Here is a 21,423-nt window from a genome sequence, read left to right on the forward strand (position 1 = left end):
AGCCTGGCTCACCAGCTCCCTTAAAAGTACACCCACAGCACTAGGCACGCCTGGAGAGGAGAGTAGTGCAAGTCCTTGGAAGCGGGAGCCCAGCGCGGCCGCTTTAAGAGAGTGCAACGCGCGTCCCCGCCGGCGGCAGCTCGGGGATGCGCGTCGCCGCGCCCCCGTGCTTGCGCGCCCCCGCCGCCGCGCGCCCCCAGCTCGCTCGCTCGCCCGCTCGCCGGCTTTAAAGTCTCTGCCAGGATCCATGCTCACATGTTACTTCCTGTATGGAGGCATGGCCAGTTTCCAGCCCCGCGCTCTCGGTTCCTCCCCAGCCTGCGCCGGAGCCACAACTTTCAGGAGCATGGACTGAAGGCGCCCTCGCCCCGGCGCCCCTCTGAGATCCTTTGTGTTTCCTTGCGTTCCACTGGCCGTTTCTGTTCTGGGGGGCTCTGCGCTCCGCCCCGCCGCTTCCCTCCCTTTCCCCGCTCGCAGAAATGCCTCCTTCCTTGCCGGGGCCCTGGAAGGAGCTGCCCGCCTGAAGCCGGGAGCCGCCGCGCCGCGCACAGCCCCGCCGTCGCCCGCCGGTTCTCGGGCTGCGCTGCGCTGCCGACTCAACTTGGGGCTCTTCCGCTGCTAGCCGCCGCCACCCGCGGTCCTTGCCTGCTCCGGGCCCCGGACTCTGCCGCCGTGCGCCTTCTCCTCGCCCTGCCCTATCGGCTGGATCGTGCCTGAGCGGAAAGCAGCCCTTCTCCTCCGAGAGGATCGTCCCTAGCGTGGCTTTGCATTCCCGGTCACTTTTTGAGGTTTTTCCCGGGAGCGCTTGGCAGCTTCCCGGATTCCTGCGGGACCAGTCGCCGAGTGTGGGGGGGTGCCCGTGTGGCGGGCGAGCCGAGAAAGCCTCCAGGCTTAGCGGAGCCTCGCTCGGAAGCAAGAACTTATTCAACAAGTTTACCCCCCCTGCCTTTCTCTTTTCGATGTGCGTTTTCGGACATGCGGAGGTTACTGGAACCGTGTTGGTGGATTTTGTTCCTGAAAATCACCAGTTCTGTGCTCCATTATGTGGTGTGCTTCCCGGGTGAGTGCGGGCCGCCGGTGGGACGCGGCTCCGGCCCGCGCGCGGGGTATGCGGAGTTGTCGCCGGAGCGCGGAGCTTGGGCGCCAGTCTAGGGACCGCGGAGAGGGTGAAGGGGGGCCGGGCTACCGAGGAGGAAAGAGAGCTCTGCTTCATTGGCTCCGGCAATGTTCTAGGAGGCTGATGGTCAGAGAGGGCAGAAGCAGTGGCGGGCTAGAAAGGAGGGTTGTGGACTCAGAGACGTGCTCTGACTGTGGCTTGGGAAGCTTGAAGCATCTGGAGTCGGGGAGGGCGGGGGGCGGGGGGGAGGCGACTTGCTTTGCTGATCCGGAGCTGATCGGGAGGGCTAGAGTTGGAGGACGTCTGGGGAGACTGGCTGTGGGAAGGATGCTCTGTTGGTTTGAGTAATCTGGGGGTGCTCCCGTTGCATCTGCGGAGATTGAAGGAGCTCAAAACCGTGGCTCACTTTGCGTCCCTCCGACCCTTTGTAGGGGGGAGGGCGGTGTTTGGGGATGGAAGGCGGAGGCTGCCTGCAGAGGAGTCAGGATGTGGGGAGCAGCCCGCGTTCTAGTCGCCGGGGCCACCTCCTTTCAGCCTTGCTCCGGGCCGAGGTGCGGGCTACGCCTCAGTGCAAGCGGGAGGCAGCTCTCTAGACGCGGGGGGCCTGGGAGCCTCGGGAGGGCAGGAAGCAGTGAGCAGGGAGTTTTTGGCTAGATCCCTGCCTCACTGGGCTCGCGGCTCCTTTCTGTATCACTCTTTAGGGCTGGGTTGCCGGGGTCCTAGTGCAGGGCGCGGGTCGACAGCTGGGTAGCTTCTGGCGTCCCGGCAGATTTTTTGCTGTCTGGCGCGCCCTCCTTACCTTCATCTTTGCCCTTTTGCAGGCTGAGTGTGCTTGCCAGATCCAGACCCAGACCCGCTCATTTTCTAGCCAGGTTAAGGCTGGAACAATATTGGCCACACGACAATCCTAAATCGCTGCACGTACGGGTGTGCATCTCGGTGACCCTCCACTTCCAGCCTTCTGCCCACACCCTCCCCGCTCGGTGAGGGCAGAGGCCAGCCGCCTTCCTCTTCTCTTGCAGAGTCGGAGGGCTGCAGCTCAAGCCTCGCTCAAGCTGCCCAGCTCCTTCTCAGTGGGTGAAGGCCACGTCCTCTCCCCTGGCTCAGGGAAAGAGGTGGGAGAGGGCGCGATTTGCTTTTCTTTCCTCGATCTCCTAAGGACAGAACACCCGGTTTTTCTGCTTTCTCATCTGCCTGTTCTGGGATATTTGGAGGCGGCGGTTATTCTAATCAAGAAAAAAGAAACCTGCCACACTGTTTCCGTTTTCCTTGGTTAATAGTAGCTTGTGTTCTGGCTGCCAGAGCGCGGGGTTTTGGTGCAGCGGGTACCCCCAACCCCGTCGTACACCCAGGAGCCAGGCTCGAGGACCCTCGCTGTTTCCGGGGATCCTCTCTAAGGGTACTGACAGCAAATGATCCTTTCTTTGAAGGTTTGAGGGTGGTTGTGAGGGACAGAGGGCAAAATACTGCGGCTCTTCAGCTTCTTTTCCTCAGCGCATCCTCCTGGAGCTGTCAACAGAGCTCGGTGAGGGTGCGCGTGCCTACTCACTAGGAGGCCTGAGGTTTACCCACTAGGGTCCTGTCTCTATGGAAGTAGACGCTGAGAAGCATCTCCTCTGAGATTCAGCACCCTTTCCCCTTAGAGACCGTTGGGCAACATTTGTTTTTATCATTGCCTTTCTTTGACTAAACCTCTCCTGCCCCCAACCTCCCTTGTCAGGGATTTGCCAGCTGAGTGCGCTCGGGTGCACCTGGGGTTGAGCCTAGTAAGGGTCACTTTTTAATAAGGGCGGTGGGAGACAGCCTTGCAAAACAGAAATTTCCCGTTCCATTTCTGGCAGACCTCCCCAAGCTGTAGCCAGTGCTTCTACAATAATTTTCTTCCCTCTGGTGTCTGAGGCTTGTAACCCAGTATGGGACCGATAGGGATGCCGCCTTGTCAAGGTTTGGTCCGTTTCAATTTTCCTCATTTTCTGACCCTGTTCAGGCTTCGGGGTAACTAGCCCGTACCCTCAACCGGGAGTGGATAGGTATTTGTTAGAGGCACAGGGAAGACAGCTTTTGGAATCACGCAAAGTTAAAATGTTGCAGCCTTGGGAGATGCTATGCTGGTTTCAGGTTTTCCCGAGGGTGGTGAGGTGCCGCTGGACCCCAGGGGGCGCCCCAGAGCCACCCGTCAAGCTTCTGCCTTCACTAGACCCGCTCAACCACCTGCACACCAAGGGGTCGGGGCGCACGCGTCCAGGTGCCCAGGCTGAGGGTCTGCGACATCTGGCGCTAGGCGGTGCCCACAGCTCGATGCTGCCGCCCGTGGTAGGCTAGAAAACCCGTGGGGACCGTTGTTCGCTTTGGGACCCAGCGCTTCTTGCTGCCATAGCTTTAGAAATGTATTTTGGCTAACCATTTTAGCTTTTGGTTTTCAATTAGGTTCTTCCTCGTGAGTTCTTAGCCAAAATCTCGTATTGGTTATTTTTTGTTTGTTTTCAGAATCCCACCGACTTCTCAGCTGCTTGTGAGCCCCCCTGCTCCTGTTCAGAATTCAGTTACTGTGGTTTAGGGAGGCCTTTGGAAGCGGCTAGGGCTTGGGTGCTTTCCAGCGGTCGGAAGCAGGGTTATAGCTCTGAACAGCGCAGGGAGTGTGGGATCCCTGCCACAGCTGGTGCTACAAATGATGTCTTCGAAGTGCTGAGGGGAAGTATTATCAAACACGACAGCGGACACTGTAGTTTTCTAAATCTAAAACATTAGCATGGGGAAAACAATGCGACAACAGAGTGGATTCTTAGATATTTTCTCTGAAGTCTCAACAATTTTCAGTGTTTTTATCCAGACACTCAAACGCCACGATAGTATGTGAGGTGGGGGAGGGCTTTAGCCCGACCTGGACTGAGAACTTAAACCCTTGATCCTCCTTCCTGCCTTCAAGTGTGTGTGTGTGTGTGTGTGTGTGTGTGTGTGTGTGTGTGTGTGTTGGGGGGTGTTACAGGCCCAGTGTCAACATATAATTTTAACTAAAATTTGAGTGTGGTTGATATAAATATTTGGTCTTTATCCCTGGACATTGGGAACTGAACCGTCTCTGACATAATATAAAGTATATTACTTGAAAGGTTAGCTTTTTTCCCCAACACAATCAATTTTTGCATTGTTTAGCTATTTATACAGAATCATAACAAAACAGTTTCTTTTTTCTTTAGGCTCTCAGAGTAATTCTCCTTTGATTTTGATGTTCTGTGTCCTGATAACATTATATCTAACAGGTTGCGGTTGGAATACTTCAAAAGCAGGAGCCTGACTGGTTTTGGCCCGGATGAGTCTGGATTGGATAATCCACATCCGATGACCAGAGTGACTCCTGACTGGTCAGCAACAGGCTTCTCCAGTTACTATGTGCGCAACTCAGGTATCTCAGTGACCATCACTAGACTCCTTAGGAGGAGGCAGGGATGGGGTTCGGAAGTCTTCAGTCTTCCTCTCCAAAGCTGGGTGAGATCTGAAAGGTTTCTCATTCCACCTCAATCGATTCTTGTGAGAGAGAAGACATCTTTATCTTTTGACATGATTATAGAATCAGATCTTCCGTGTCTCCTTCTAGACATTGCTTATGGTGAGGCCTGCTGATGTCCGAACCCAAACACACTCAGGCATACGGACAAACAGGCATAGGTACAAGGAGGAACACCTGAGTCTTCCTAAATAAAGGGGGTATCTTGGAAAGAAGAATGGTCGACCTGAAGAAGAAGCATTCAGCTAGAAGAGCTTTGAGTAGCACTGTTTATACTGAAGCAGAGACTACGTTTCTTACATGAAGCTGTCCAGGGAGTATTGATGATTTAATGCTGTAAGAAAAAGCAAACCCAAAATGGAAAACAACAACCACAAACCCTAAAACAAACCCAAACCACCTTTCAGATTTAGCGTTTCTGTTGTTCCTGAGTTCACATTAAAATCACCTGATTGAATGCACTTGTTGAAAGGAGTGTTTGTGCCGTATGGAGCCCTGGACTGCCTCTTCTCCCTGCCCTCATTTTCCTTTGGCCATCTCTTTAGCCACAGAAGGAATGTGGCAGCCCTGAGCCTTGTCTGGGCAGGAAAGGTCATGGAACCAAGCAAGTGGGCTGGCCTGGAACACATGCCTTCTGTGGTAAAAAGAAGGCATGCTTTTATTCTTGGCAGCTTTTATTCTGTGTTTCTGTCTAGTGTTTTAATGGTAGCCTGTGGTCAGTGTCATGCAAGGTACAGATGACAGGTGTGTGGATGATCAACACTTTCATCTTGGACCATATCTCTTGTGTTTATAACTTGAAGCTTTATAGGAAGACTTCACAGTATCAAAGTTCCATCTACAGTGGCGATGCCTTCCAGTCAGCCTGTGAGCGACCTTGGTTCCAGGGTGACTGCTCTAGGGTGCTGGATGATTATCACTGGCCCTAGAATTCTGTCTCTACTGGTGCAGGGAATAAAAGACATGTATTTCTAGTAATAAAGCAAAGTCAAGGAAGAAGTTCTCTGTGCTCAGTTCTCCCTCTTACACTTGATCTAGGTCAAGGTAGTAGCATGTGCAGTAGAGGGAGGGGCTCACGGAGTGAAACTTGTTCTCAGGAGAGCCGGTTCTCAACAGGCCTGGAGTTTGGCATTGGTCACTGGGCTGGGCTCAGCACTAAGTGGGACCATCTTCTACCAATGTTGGCTTCTCTAGATCTGCAGGGAGTATTGGCAGGATTAAAGACCACAGTCTTCCAGCACTAGGAGGCAGAGGCAGGAGGATCTCTGTGAGTTTGAGGCTAGCCTGGTCTACAAGGTGAGTTCCAGGTAGCCTGTCCTCTGTTACACAGAGAAACCCTGTCTCAAAAACAAAACAAAGCAAAACAAAACAAAATAAAATAAAACAAAACAGAACAGATCTCCTGTTCCTAGTCTCAGAAATGAGAGTAACCATGTTGCCAGCTGAGAACGAAAATGGGAAGCCATGACAGTTCTCTCTGCCCTCAGAATCAAGTGTCTGTTTGTGGAAAAGTACCTGATAGCAATTTCAAATTATTTTTGATATTACATTTATATAGTATTGTTCATAAAGTGGGCGTCATTGTGGCTTTGGGTTTTGAGTTTGATTCTTAGCATTGAAAAAAGAAATCTCCAAGTATGTTTCAAAATCCTGTATTTATTACAACCCTTTCCCCTGATTTTTTTGAATTCTTTGGTTCCAAACTCTCAGAACTAGATAAGTATTAATCTCTTTAAAGGAGAAGTATCTTGTAGCAAGGGTAGATGAATTACACTTTGAGAAAAGACTTAGGTGGGGTGGGAATGTACTTCAGTTGGTAGAGAGCTGGCTTGGCCTTTGTGAAGCTGGGTTTGGACCTCAGCATGCATAAACTAGGCATGGTGGCATTTGGGAGGCGGAGGCAGGCGTGTGTGTGTGTGTGTGTGTGTGTGTGTGTGTGTGTGTGAGAGAGAGAGAGAGAGAGAGAGAGAGAGAGAGAGAAGTTCAAGGTCATCTACAGTTACACAGCAAGGATGAAGCTACTTTACAGTAAATAGACCCTGGTGTGTGTGTGTGTGTGTGTGTGTGTAACAGATTCATGGTTTATTCATACTGTGGAAAGAAGTTTTTTTTTTTGTTTTTGTTTTTTTTTTTGTTTTTTTGGTTTTTTTTTTGTTTTTTTTTTTTGTTTTTTTTTTTTGGACTGTGTTTCATTGTAATAACTCAGGCCTGGAGCTTGTAGTATGTAGACCAGGTTGGCCACAAACTCATACTGATTCACCTGCCTCTGCCTCTGCCTCTGTACCACAGTGTCTAGCTGTGAAAGGATAAATGGCTGTACAGTGCAGCTTTAAGTATTGCTGGAGGGTTGGACATCCTTTAAGTATACCTCGCCTTGGAGGGGTCATTTTACTTAGTGTCATTTGTAGCAGAATGTTTGGTGTTTTGACAGAAAAAAAAATCATTTTGATGTAAGATGTCTTCAGGCCTGTGTAAGCTCGAGAGTTTTATGACGATTATGCTCGATAGGACTAATATTAAAAATTTCAGAAATCTTCTTGAAGGGATGATGAGGAACACCGGCTGATCACGTGCTGCACGCACCTGCTTTCTCTTTCAGAACTGGGCTATGACTGCTGTTCTTGGGGTCACGCGTAGGAGGCACATTGCTCGAGAACTTTCCTTCCTGTCAGTCATTCAGTGAGAGCTACTGTACTGTTTAATAACACACAGAAAAGGAGGAATCTTTTAGAAGCCTGGAACTTGTTAATGATTTATTATTGTTGTTAGCATCATTTATTCCCTAACCTGGGTTGCCAGTGAGACTTGTACAATAATATAGGGAAGTTGGTAGAAATTTGTTGGCTAGAATCAATGTGCTTCTGCCATTGCTAGCTATGGCACTCTAAGCAAGTTATTTTTCTTTTCTCTGACTTATTTCTTTCTCTCTCTCTCCATTTGTGGAAAGGAATAGTGTTAGTATCATGTTTCCTAAAGTCTTTGTGAAGAGGGAAAAAAACATGCTCAAGGATGTAGCACTGCACATAGTAAATCATAACTCAATAAATTAACCATTTTTCTTTTATGCACGTGAAAGAGTCTGGATAAGAGTGTTTGGAAAGAGGAAACTGGACTGGAAAAAGAGGACTATGTAGTAAACATGCCTGCTTTCTTTGAGATGAAAGTGCTGAACAGGTTTCTGTTTGGCTTTACTGCTAAGGAGGAGGAGAAGGCAGGGCAGCCTGAAGGCCATGCATTCTGCCTGCTGAAGTCTGAGATGGTCTTTCTCCACACTCTGCTTTCTAAACTTCCTGCAGGCTGAAGATAGTCAATCTTCCTGATCCTTGGGGACAAGGAGTGGCTTACATGCACCCTGAGGCATCAGTGTGAGCATGCAAAGGACTGATGCTTATGTTGGGTGTTGGCTCAATTATTTTCTCCCTTATAATCAGGACAGGGTCTCTTGGTACACTGGCTGGCTGACAAGCCCCAGTGATGCTCCTGATTTTGTCTCACCAGGATTGAAATTACAGACTTGTGCTACTGAGGCAGGTTTTTCATGTTGGTGCTGGGATCCAAACTTGGGTCTTCATTTCATGATTATGTGTTACACAGACACACGACTGAACCATTCATTGCTCCACCCCCTCCATGAGTTCTTAGCATGTGTTTCTTGCTCTGTGACTATATTTTGGGGTTTTAGTGGGATGGATTAAGGGGGTGCCAGCAGTGAAATTAGGGTATTTGCTCTTCATTTGCATCCAGGTTGCACTTTAACAGACTTGGATGTGCAGGCTGTGCAGGAGACAGCATGCCAGCCACCGCTCCTGCCCTCTCGTCCCAGTTTCGAAGGCTGAAGTCAGCATAGCAATGTGGTTTTCTGGCCAAACAACAAAATGTGATTTTAAACTACTCAGTTGAGCTATTTTGGGGGAGTAGCAAAGTGACACAGTTGGCTGCTGAAATCTAACAACTGAAAAAGAAGAAACTAAAGCACAGTTCATGGAATATGTAACACTTCCTCAGAGAAAATAGGACAAGTGCTCTTATTTTTGGGCCTGTGATACTATGTTTCTGACGAGCAAAGAGGCAGGTTGCTGGATCAGGCAGTGGGGATATACTTTTGAGGAATTCCTATCAGTTACTATGTGAATCTTAAGAGCTGTCTGGCTTCTTCTGCTGACTGCCTCATAAAGTCTTCAGCACGCTTACATTAGATAAGCACATTTATCTGGATGAATTTGGATGAAGGACAGGGCCAGTAGCATTTTACTCTTCTAGGAACAGAGTCCTGATGAGTGAGGAAATATTGTTATCTTTCAAGACCTTTCCTACATCAAAAAAAATATTTATTCATTTAGTTTGTGTGTAGTTCTGCATGGTGTGTGTCCGTGTGTGTGCAGCTGCAAGTGGAGGTCAGAGGTCATCCTTTGGTGCTATTCCTTAGGCCTCATCTACCTTGTTTTTGAGATAAGGTCTCTCTTTAGCCTGTAGCTTACCTACTAAACTAGGCCAGGGAACCTCAGGGATCCATCTGACTCCACCTCCCAAGAACCGAGTTTACAAGCTTGTAAGACCACGAACATCTTATGTACTTGAATTCTGGGGATCAGACTCATGTCTTCTAGCATAGAAGGCAAGCACTTCCCCATTTGAGCCACATGCCCAGATCCTCTAGATAGTCATTTTAAGCTTTTTAAGAATTGTCAAGAGAGTGGCCTAGAGAGGGCTCAAGAGTTAAGAGTATACTGCAGGGGAACCCACTTGGCTTCCTGCCTTTGCCATGGTTTTAAGTACTGTAGGACTTTAGTTATTTGGATAGAGAAAGTAGATAGTGTCTGAATTTGTTGGTGGTCGTTGAATTACGTAAATAATGTAAAATCATTTGGTTTGTGTCTTAGGGTTTTATTGTTTATACATTGACCATGGCAACTTTCATAAAGAAAAGCATTTAATTGGAAGCTGGCTTACACTTCACTCCATCATCGTCATGGTGGGAAACATGGTGGCATGCTGGAGAAGGAGCTGAGAGTCTGTATCTTATTCTGTAGGCAGAAGTGAATGCTTTTAGCCCTGTTGGGTGGGGAACTTTTTTTTCAAAACACTGTAGTTTGTAACTTGAGATCTGTTTGTTGTTGAGGTTGGATCTTGCCTTGGAGCCTAAACCAGCCTCTAGCTTGTAATGCTCCTGCCTCAGCCTCTTCCTGAGTGAATGCTGACACTGTCAGTATTTGCTACCACACCCAGATTTTTTTTTTTTGAATTTGAGAACCTGTTGGGACCTTGACTATTGTGCCTTTCATTATCCTAGATATCACATGGCGTGTGCTGCAGGTTCTGAATCACTTGGCGCTGGAGGAACAGGGCTGAGAGTTAGTTGGACTTGGCAGGAGCTAATGTGGGTTCTGGGATCTTTTCTTCTGGAGTGTAAAACTAGCTTAAACGATCCTACTTTCCAGCTGTGGGATCCTACTCAAGACCTTTATTTTCGTCCTCTTTCCCTTCCCTTATGGGCAGTGGGAGGGATCTCATATAGCCAAGTTGGCCTTGAACTCATGATCTTCTATCTCCTAGGCATGTGAGTGATGTTGGGACCTGAATCCATGGCCTTCAAGTCAGAATTCTATCAGCTGTGCCACATCCCCAGCCTAGACTTTGATGTCTTTTGAGTTTATTTATTTATTTATTTATTTATTTATTTTCATCTTGAGCTAAACCATCTCTAAGATTCTTTTGCAGTTTTAAGGTTCACTGTGTTTTTGGGAGGGTGGTGACCTTTGAGTCCTATGCAGCAAGTCAAGTATCCAGTGCATCTTGCACTCCATGGGGCACAGTGCCTGGTAACCTTGTCCTGGGATTGCTTTCTTGCTATAGGATATTTCTGGGTGGGGTGGTCTATGGGGCAGGAGACTGGCTTGGTAGTACAGGCCTGTAATTCTAGTGAGGTGAGGCTAAGCCAGGAGCATGGGAAACTAAGTGAGATTCGTCCTTAAAAGATAAAAAGAGCGCTGGAGGTGTTCTGTTGTAAATCTCTTACCAGCATCCTTGGAGTCTAGGGTTCAATCTTTACACTGAAAAGAAATAAGTATTCTCCCTGGAGGTGGAGAGATGGCTCAATGGTTAAAACCCATACTGCTTCTGCCAAGGGTTAGAGTTTGGTTTCCAACATCCATGGTAGGTTGCAAGTCCAGGTGCAGGGGTTCCAAGGCTTCAAGTCTCCATCAGCACCTGCATCTAAGTGTGCATTGATCCCTCTTACATAATTACAAACAATAAAAAACAGTCTTTTTAAAAACAGCTTCTCTGACTGGTCTAATTCTTGCTCTCTTGTTCTCTCCTAGTGAGCGATGTGGTGAGTGGGTCCTGGATATTGGGATGGTTATAAATGTGTCCGTACCCCTCCCACCCTGGGTATGGGGATTGAACCAGGTCCTGTGTATGGTAGGCAAGTTGTCTATCAGTGATCTGACCTCTTGTTTTTCCTTTCTTTTTAGAAACATAATTATGGGGCTGGACAGTTGGCTTCGTGGTTATAGGCATTTACTGCTCTTGCAGAGGCCCTGGAGTCGGTTTCATGTACCTACACTGTAGCTCACAACCACCTGTAACTAGATCAAGTTCCAATAAACCCAAACCCCTCTCTGACCTATGAGGGCGCCCTCATGTATGTAGTATACATACATACACTCAGGCACACACAAAAATACATCACACACACACACACACACACACACACACACACAGACATACAGCCAAAACCAAAACAAAACCCCAGAAAACTGAGCACCTGTGGGACAGGGGTGAGGTACTCATTTGACAGTGAGGTGTGCGAAGCAAACCTATTCCAGGGTGTGACATCATGCCATCGTTCAGAACTGGAGGCTGACCCATACCGCATGGGAGCATTGTTTAGCTGACCTCCATCCATGAGGATTGGCAGACATGGGTAAGGCTGGAGGCTTGAGTGAGTTCCAGACTTTTCTGCTGTGAGACTGAATGAGCCATGTGAAGGGAAAACTAATCATGTTGAACGTCAGTACAAAATGTCAGTTCAGACAGGGGCTTGGAAACCTGACTGCTACTTACTTAATCCTATAGGCAGTTACAACATTTCTTACTCCTTCTTGGCCTGTTTCATCACCATTAATATTGAGTTTGTACTAATCAATTAGACAGGATTGTAAGAGCCGAGTACTTCTGTCCTTGGCTATTTATTGATTTCACTAAATTGAAAAGTATTTTAGGTAGATCTTTACATATTCCAAACTTCTCTTGACCTCATGACATAGCCAAGAATGATTTTGAACTGATGATTCTTCTATCTCTACCCTCTGAGAGCTGGGATTAGAAGAATATCTTACTGTGCCTCATTTATCTCGTTTGGGGGGAGTCTAATTCATGGCCTGAGTATGCTAGGTAAGCATTCTCCCAACCAAGCTACACCCCTGCTCCATATTTTCTTTGGAGATACAGCCTTACAGAATAGCTAAGGTTAGTCTAGAACTCAGGTGTCTCAACTTCTTTGGCCTCATGGGCTCTAGATTTTTGACTAAATATTCAACCTTATTGGTCCAGAAATACAGTTTAAAAGATGTAAGTTTGCTGACATCAACCCAGTTTTTGGTGACTTTTATATTGTATGGATGTTTGCCTGCATGCATGTCTGTTCAGCACATTCCTGCAGTGCCTGAGGAGACTAGAAGAGGGCAGGTCAGAGTACTGACTGCTCTTCCAGAGGACCTGGGTTTGATTCCTAGCACCCATAGTATGGCTAACAATGTCTATAACTTCAGTTCAAGGGGCTCTGGTGTCCTCTGAGGACACTAGGCATCTATGTGTTGTACAGACTTACATGGAGCCAAAACACCCTTACACACAAACTAATAAGTTAAAAAAAAATCCACAAAATAAAAAAAAGGGAATTTTATATTTATACAGTCAATAAATGTCTTCTGGGAATCCACAGGTTACCTGGCAGTTTTGCAGGCACCTTGGGAGACAGTAGTGGTCACATCAGCTGCAAGTACCTTCCCAAGCAATAGCTTCCCATGAAAGGGTTACTCATTAGAAACAAGGAGATAAAAGCAACCAGGAGTCCTTGTTCTTGCTTGGCAACACCCGCAGGCTGACAGTACATGGAAGCTGTCCCCTAGGGATAGGGCCCACACCGGGGCCCACAGTGGTTATTTACAAGACTAGGCTGGTCTCTTGAGGTGTTTGCTGCTTTGGTGTGGGTGAACTCTCACCGAGGGACAGTTTTTCTTTCAAGCTGTGTAGGGTTTTGTATTGCTTGAACTGGTTGTGTGCACTTGCTCACACACGTGTGTTTTTGGGTATGTGCAGTATCGGCTGCTGCTGTGACTTCATTCCTGTCATGTAAAGCTTAGCTGTCACAGTTGCCTTGGGTCCCCTTTTGGCTTCACATGTGTCAGTGCTATCTGAATATCTCACAGTTGAGTGGTGACTTCTACTAATGATTTTAGTAACTGTGGGCTTGATCAGCTAAAGCCAGGGATCTAAGAAAACCTCATTTGATTTCCTCCAACTACCTAAGTCTGGGAGGATTTGGATGGGGCAATTTGTGAAGGCTGTAGTCAGCATGGTAAGGTCTAATAGATAAACACGAGAGATGTAACTTTAGTGGGCTGCTTACCACTTCACTTTTTCATACTTATCTCCGCCCTTTCCAGTTTTTAATAAGTGGATTTATAGTGATAACAATCTCACATCGTGCTTTGTATTCATGTGGGTGTGTATGTGTGCACGCAATACACGTGCATCTGCTTTGTGTGTAGGTATGTGTGTGTGTTTGTGTGCCCGTGAGGAGGCCAGAGGAAGCCATCAGATGTCCTGCGCTATCACTGCCCGCCTTATTCCCATAAGACAGAGACGCTCATGGAATCTGGAGAGACACTACCAGCCAGTGAGCTTCAGTGATTCCTCACTCTTCCCCAAACGGCATGCTCCCAGCTCCTTTCCCCCCTCTCCACATGGGTGCTAGCGTAGAACTCAGCCCTCTTGCTTGCGAGTCACATGCCCTATTCCGCCTGAAATCAAGAGCTACATGGAAGCCTGAGCTTTATGTATTGAGGGTGTGGGTAGCTTTTGACTGACAGATAGAAGGTGGGAGGGACCTGCTGAGATACTCCTGAGGCCCACAGCCCTCTTCCCCTCTGCTGTGGCTTCAGTGTAGAGTGGCAGCTATTGTAGTTGAGGACCGACAGGGTGAAGAAGAGGTGGTATTTTCCAACAGTGTCCCAGGACATTTACCGAGCTCCAATAGCTTTGTATGTCCAGGAACCTCTAGTTTGTTTCTCTTATCTTCTTAGGCGTTGCATTACCCAAGATTACATTTCCTAACAGAATTCTGAAGGTAAATGCCATGGTGGTTGAAGTCCATCTTTAATAGTGAATATTAGCTGGTTGGGATGATGGACACTTTCAGTCCAGAGTGTAGGATTACAAGTTCTAGGCCAGCCTATGCTATGGAGTGAAAACTTGGAGAGAAAGAGAGAGGAAGGGAGGTGGGGGAGAGGGAAGGAGCGAGAGAGAGAGAGAGAGAAAGAGAGAGAGAGAGAAAGAGAGACAGAGAGAGAATTTTTACCTTTTGTTGCTGCTGGCCCTTGAGGTGTGTAAGCCAGCTATATTCTGATTACAAAGCATCTGTGTTTGGAGCAGCATGGTCATGTGATGGTGTATGTACTGCTACCAATTCTTTTCTCCTGTTCTCTTTTGTGAAATAAATTCTATCCAACTAGTGGTCATTGTGTTAAGAATGACCTTGGTTTTAGGATTAGTCAGAACTTGGCACCGTCATTTCTGCTTTGGTTGTTTTAGAAGAAGGGAAGTGGGGTCGGTAAAAGGTAGCAGACTGAGCCTCAGCTGATGGAATGTAGACATGGAGTTGATCTGTTGTCTCAAAATGGGTTTGGACAGGCTGTCCAGGAGAAGGGCTTGTCACAGCTGACCTTTTCCTCAGAGACAGGTGCTAGCTGACCACCTTGTTTAGTACCTTGGGTGTGACTTGCATTGACCAGTGTATCGTGGTGACAGGAAATGTGTGTGGCCAGAGACCAAGGTTTCTAGAACACACCGGATGCCAGCCCTGTTTTATTTCGACTCACCTCACCCCCCCCCCCCTGTTTTCTTTTCTCAAGCTAGCTATTTTCTTTTACTTACATGTGGATAAACGCCATTAGTGGAGAGTGTGCAAAATTTTTGAGCTATAAGCGTCAGTCCCTCATTTTTTCAATTGACCAATTTGTAAGAAGCCACTGAAATTACTTACCATAATAGAGGTGGGTAGGCTGCCATGAGAGGTCTCTCTGCACATATTTTCTTTAGGTTGTGATTTACAGAAGCTCAACTTTTCCGTTAGTGAAGTCTCTTACTGGATAGGAAATAGCTGCTGGTCTTGAAATTTCTGCTTTTGCTCTTCATACAAAATGGAGGAAAAATTGATTCCTAGAAAAATCTAGCTAATGTACTGGTGCTCTCACCACATACATGAAGGAGGCGGTGGAGATGGCCTTTGATGAGGATTCTGAGGGAACGAGAGAGCAGTGGCCAATGCTTGTGTTTCGCTGCATCCCTCACTGTCTTTTCCCAGTGACTTGCCTTTATTGGTTTTTGTTGCCTTTTAAATGGAAACAATGAGTTTCAACCTTCTAGATTCCTCAGAAGAGTCAAGTGAGACATGGCTGCAAATGGCCAGAAAAGAGCTGTGTATGTAGACTATTCTAAAGAACCCTGCGTATAAGAGCTGTTGTTTGAGACTTAACTGTTATCAATTAGTTCTTCTTCACTATGACCAAATACCTATCACAAACAGCTTCTGAGAGAAATTACTTATTTTGACTCACAGTTTCACAGCGGTCAGCCTATGGTAGACCAGATGGTGCAGCAGAAAAGGATGGCTTAAACCGTGATAGCCAAGAAGCAAAGCAAAGGGCACACAGCAAGAGCACCCAGTCAGGGGCCCGGACACCTCTGACACACTGTAGTCTCTTTGGTGTTTCAACTGGTCCTACCTCCCACTGATGACATCATATTGTGAATCCATCCATGGATCAATGTATTGATTAGGACAGAGTCCCCACAGACATGCCCAGATCTATATGTTCTTAATCTCCCAAGAGTTTCGCACCAGGCCAAGTCAATAGTCACCATCAGCCAGCTCACTTGTGAAACAAATGCTTGCCTAAGTGTGCTCTCAGTTAATGCTGTGCAGTCCTGTGGAGAGGGGAGTAGGCTGGAGTTCAGGGAGAGCAGGGACCCCATGGCTGCTGACAGAGCAGCTGAGGAGGAGCCGCCTTTCTGGGTGCCTCCAGGCTTTGCCCTGCCTTCCTTGTAGAGCAAGGAGTAGACAAAGGGACATCTTTCTCTTGGCCAAAATTTTGTCAAGATTTCTGTTGCTGTGATCACATATCTGAGACCTTGTCACCTTAAAAGTAGGGAAGATCTCATTTTGGCTTGTGGTTGACTTAATAGGTTCTAGTCCATGGTTGCTTGGCTTGTTACTTGGGACAGGTATGAATAGAATGTCATGGTGGAAACATGATGGGGCAGGTCTGTTCACAGTGTGGTAGCTGAGAGAAGGGGGGGCAAGGTCCTAGTATTCTCCTCAAGGACAGGCTTCTTCACCCCTAGCACCCATTCTTCCTGTAAGGTACATATAACAGTGCCATGGAGGAGTGGCCAAACCTTTAACACATGGCACCTCAGAGGGAATCTTAGCCTCCAATGGTAGCAGCTGCTAAGGCTTGAGTTGCTCTGTTTTTCATCAGCTCGGAGGACAGTCTGTAATGTAAGGACAGGCTTTCTTCCTACTCAGTACTCTTTGTATGCTATGCCAATTTAGGCCTGAAATTATCAACATGAGAAGGATGCTTACACGTTTCGAGACAACTCCGTGGTAATATGAGGCCCATCATGTCCTCAGGGTGCATAGGGACAGACTCATTCAAAGAAACACAGCACCTAATGGCTTCTTTCTACACAGGAGGCAGGGGCTGGTGTTTGAGCTCAGGATTCCCATTCCTGTAATAGTGGCAGACATTGCTAATCAAGCATAGAGCTATTTGCTCTTGAAGCCTGAATGAGGGCATAGAGATGGCACAGGCGAGGACTTTTGTGCCATCCCTGTGCTATATATTAAGACACACCCAACCTTCAAAAACAGCAGAATAATGACAAGTATCCAATGGGCTTTTATACCCTTGTAAATACACACACACACACACACACACACACACACGCACGCACGCGTGCACGTACACACATGCATGCATGCACGCACACTCACACATATACATACATATACATACACACATGGGCAATTTTTAAGATTTTCTGGTCCATGAAATTGGGTTGGTTTCATATTTGACTCAGGTTTGTTTATTCAGGAACAAAGAATCCAATCTCTTGATGGCAGTTACATCATATTCTAATTGGTGAGATCGGCTGATAGAGGGAGACTTAGGGATCTAAAATTACTCACCTATTTTCCTTTTCTTCAAAGCCCAGAGGTTTTGCATCAGATTATGGTTCTTTTGTAGGACTGTATTTGTATTCTGAAGTGACACCTTTTTGAATTCTTAGCTGTTTAAGTTAAGTGTTAAGTACGGGCTTAGTGACTGCAGTTTTTAAAACCGTGACTGACTTAATGGATTCTGCTCCTCTATTTGTGCCTGGTGAAGTATCTTGTGTTTACTGTGAATACATTCATCGGTACCATTATGGTAGTCTATCTCTCAGAATTTGATTGGTCCTTTGGTCGGTGTTATTTTTATAAAAGGAAATTGGAGAGGAGAGATGGGAACGTGAGGAATTCCCTTCTGTAAGATAGGATACACATTCTTGGTGTTTGGCACATACCATTTTTTTTTTTTTTTTTTTTTTTTTAATGTCACCAAACAATCCTGTGTTGCCTGAATGTGGCTTTGTCTTCCTAAAGGTCCCTCCAGGTAGTCTTGGATTATTTCCTGTAAATCCACTTGAGCTGTTCCACCTGGTATGGTGGCCACTAATCTCATGTGACTACTGGGAATGTGCACCTTGGTCTGAGGTGTACTTTGGTATGAAATACATATTGATACAATATCTCATTAAAGTGTTATATTGCAGGGCTGAGAACATAGCTCAGTGGGTAAGTGTTGTCACATAGTATGAGGATCTATGTTTGGTCCCTAGACCCTGTGTAAAAAAAAAAAGCTTGTAATTCCAGTTCTGGGAGGTGGAGTCTGATGGAGCCCCAGGTTTGCTGGCCAGCCTGTCTAGTCTAGTGATGGATTTCCTCCAGCAGGTATAAAAGTTCCATAACCTTCTAAAACAGTGCCCCCAACTGAGGCCCAAGGTTAAAATCCATGAGAAACATTCTCATTCAAACAACTCTGAGTAGAGATATCTCAGCACCAAGCATAGGATATTTGGTTTCTGTCTCCAACACATGCTAGCCCAAGTGGGTCTTTGAAACAGTGTGTTCTGCACACCTCATCCTACTTGTGACGCTCTTTTTCTTGTACCTACTAGAGACTGGGTCCTGTACTCACAAGGACATCAGAAAGCACAGATGTTGAAGTCTCTTAAATAAAGTGGTATAGTATTTGCAGTCTCCACACAACATATTCTCCTGTATGTATGTAAAGTTGTGTTGAAGTTATTTCCTCTAATGTGTAAATGGAATGCAAATAATGTTTGTTGGTGTTTTGTTTTTTGTTTTCTTAAAAATTCAGTTTGACTCACACCCCAAGTGTCCAGGGACTGAGGAGAAATAAAATAGGGTTCTGTATTAGTTGCTTTTCTTGGTTCAGTGATTGAAATATTTAAGAAAAGCAACTGAAGGAAGGAAAGGTTTAACTTACAGCTCAAGGGTACAGTCTGTCATGGCGAGGGTGTCCTGTTGGCAGGAGCGCGAGGGAGCTGATCATGACAGTCAGGGAGCTGAGAGAGGTGCTGATTTTGGAAGGCTTTTGCAGTGGTACCTTCCATGTTTAGGGTGGGTCTCCCCTCCACAGTGAACTGACTGGAGAATCTCCCTCAAAGATGGCCAGAGGTTTATCATTTCTGCAATTCAAGATCCTGTCAAGCTGACAATCAATTTTAACCACACAGATACCTCCCTAGAAGAAAGTAGTTTGTAAACACTCCAAAGCCTGGCTGGTATTTTCTGTGTGCACAGGAAGTAGGGAGCTGCTGAACGGAGGTAGTAATGAGCCTGGGAGGTGGCTGACCTTCAGTAGGTCAGCTGAGTCACAGGCTGAGTCACAAGGCTTCAAGATTCAGACCCTTGTCTGCCTTGTATCTTAGTGGCTTCTTCATGTAGTACAGTGATTAGCTGTCAGTGCCTGGCTCCTTGCACATGCTCACTGCAGGTTTCAAGATGCCAGGCAGCTGATGCTTGCCTCATTGACTGGATCTCAATGCCAGGCTTAAGGCATTTGTACCCATGACAATGAAGAAGCACCTTGAAAGGCTCTTCTAACTGTCACAGTGATCTTCAGTAGCTACTAGCTTTTATGGGCTAGGGTTGTGTCTTTTGTTCCCGATTTCTTCACTGATAAGATTGGGCCATAGGGTCATAGTCCAGTCTCTCTGTCAGTTGGTTTGAGCATAATTAGGAGCATTGTAAACAAGCACTGGTTCCTAGCAGGCATATGCTTGTCATTGCAAACTATATACTCATTGAGATATACATATGCAAACTATATATTCATCGAGACATATATATTTATATGTGTGTATGTATATTACATATACTATATATAGTTACTGAGATAATATATCTGATATATAATCATCTGATATATATATCATATTTATGGTATATCTATCTATAGATACACCTATAAATATATATCACATGTATATATGTACATACACAATATATGTATATAGAACATATATGACACATATATGTATGTATTATATACATATATATATATCAGTTCAGTAACTACATGTATAGTTTTTTTTTTTTTTTTTTTTTTCTGACAAAATTTTGGTTACTACTCTCTGAGTCTGGATTCTTCTTTCAGGGCTTACATAGGCTCCTCTTTTGACCAGGAGGCTGTCTTCACTCTTGAAGGAGGGTAGTATAAGGACCAGGCTATGCTGGTCACTGCTTTCTTCTCTGGCCTCCAGTGTTTGAGCCAGATGATGTGGTTTTCCATTAGCTTCCCCACTGTGTGAAGCTGGGTTGACAAGTGACTGGAGTACATGGGCGCACTCCTTTCAGGGATGCTTTTCAGCCCACTTTAACCCAGTGTTGGTTTTGGCCGTTACTCCGCAGGGGCGCCCATGTTAGCTGGAAGGCCCTGTGAGGACAGGTAGACACAGGAGTAGGAGCTGTGACCTCCCTAACGAAGTTCTTCACTAGTGCCTTTTGTTTCTACGGTTTGAGCCCCAAGTTCATCCACTTTCAGTTTTTAAAGAAGCCAAGGATTTTTTTTTTTCTTGGTAACAAACAGGCAGACAGCCTCTCTAGAGAAATATGCTGATAACGATTCACTGTAAATGCTTTTCTTGATTTCATTTGTACAGGAGAGTTCTAAGAATCTGCAAGGTACAAAGTAAGACTTAAGTGAGCAACATTTCCAGGTTGAATTGAAACCAGTAGAAGGAGTCTGTGATGGTAGGAGGCCCTAGAGGGTGAGACTGAAGCAGGGCTGTGTGTCACGCCTGATCCTTGATTTAGTTTCTGTGTGGACTGGAGGGCAGCAGTGTCAGGTTGCCCCCAGAGCTTTGCCCTTAACCATATCTCGTCCTCTGCACTTTCCGGTCTCGGCATTATTGGACAGCAAGTGTTCTAAACCTAAATTAAAATCAATAAGAAGCAATTTCATTTGTGTTTAACTATGAAGACAAGTGCTTCCAACAGAACATTGTACTTTTGAGTAAAGTTCGGTTTTGTTATTTCTTTCTGTCTTAAAAATAACTCTTCTTGGTTGGTGCCTCCAAATGTGACTATTTTTCAGTGTAAGCCCTGCTTTGATGTAAGGCCTTGCTCACTATCGTGCCTTCAAAACTTATACTGCTGGCATTGGAATTACGTTTGCGTTTAATAGATCCTCAGCAATCACAGTGTCTTTGCATCTGGGCTTTTAGAGAAATATTGTTGGAGAAGCAGATCCAGCCCACCTCATCCCCGTGTCTGCAAGCAACTCCCAGGTTGTCCAAACTTCCAAACTTTGGAGTTTGACATCTGGTGTTTTCCTGTGGGAATGTGACATTTCCTTCCTTCCTTCTTCCCTCCCTCCCTTCTTCTTCTGTCAGGCAGCTCAAAGCTGCTTATAGCTCTAGTTCCAAGGGATCCAACATTCTCTTTCTGTGCCATGTTCTCTTGCACAATCTCTCTCTCTTTCTCTCTCTCTCTCTCTCTCTCTCTCTCTCTCTCTCTCTCTCTCTCTCTCTCTCTCTCACACACACACACACACACACACACACAGAGAGAGAGAGAGAGACCGCGAGCTGGAGAGATGGCTCAGCACTTGCTGCTCTTGCAGAAGGTCTAGGTAGGTCCAGTCTTAGCAATCATATGGTGACTCACAACCACCTGTTACTTCAGTTCCAGGGGATTTTGGCCTCTGAGGGCTCTTGTATGCATGAGGTACACATAAACTCCTAAAGGCTTACACACACACCCATGGGGGGGGGAAGGCCCTATAAAAGAGAATCACATGTAAATTTATAAACATATTTTCAGTATAAAGCTTAATTCTTAGGAGAAAAGGAAAAGATGAAATTTCAAATTCTTCATTGACTCATAGTGGGAGATTCATGGGAAAAGGGCCATCGACATCATACCTGTAGCCTCTGCTGTGGT

At 46.2% G+C, this 21,423-nt stretch overlaps 1 protein-coding gene across 2 annotated transcripts in view; it reads left to right on the forward strand.

Moving 5' to 3' along the window:
• Nucleotides 1-835: 835 nt before the first annotated feature.
• The window catches only part of Ptprg (protein tyrosine phosphatase receptor type G), a 670,147-nt gene continuing 649,559 nt past the window's right edge, over nucleotides 836-21,423 (forward strand). For both annotated transcript variants that reach the window (XM_034497422.3, XM_034497423.2), the window contains exon 1: nucleotides 836-1,060. In XM_034497422.3, the coding sequence (XP_034353313.1) occupies nucleotides 976-1,060 (85 nt within the window). In that variant the 5' untranslated portion in view covers nucleotides 836-975. The remainder of the gene's footprint in view (nucleotides 1,061-21,423) is intronic.

This window comes from Arvicanthis niloticus, chromosome 3 (assembly GCF_011762505.2).
Source record: "Arvicanthis niloticus isolate mArvNil1 chromosome 3, mArvNil1.pat.X, whole genome shotgun sequence".
NCBI lineage: Eukaryota > Metazoa > Chordata > Mammalia > Rodentia > Muridae > Arvicanthis > Arvicanthis niloticus.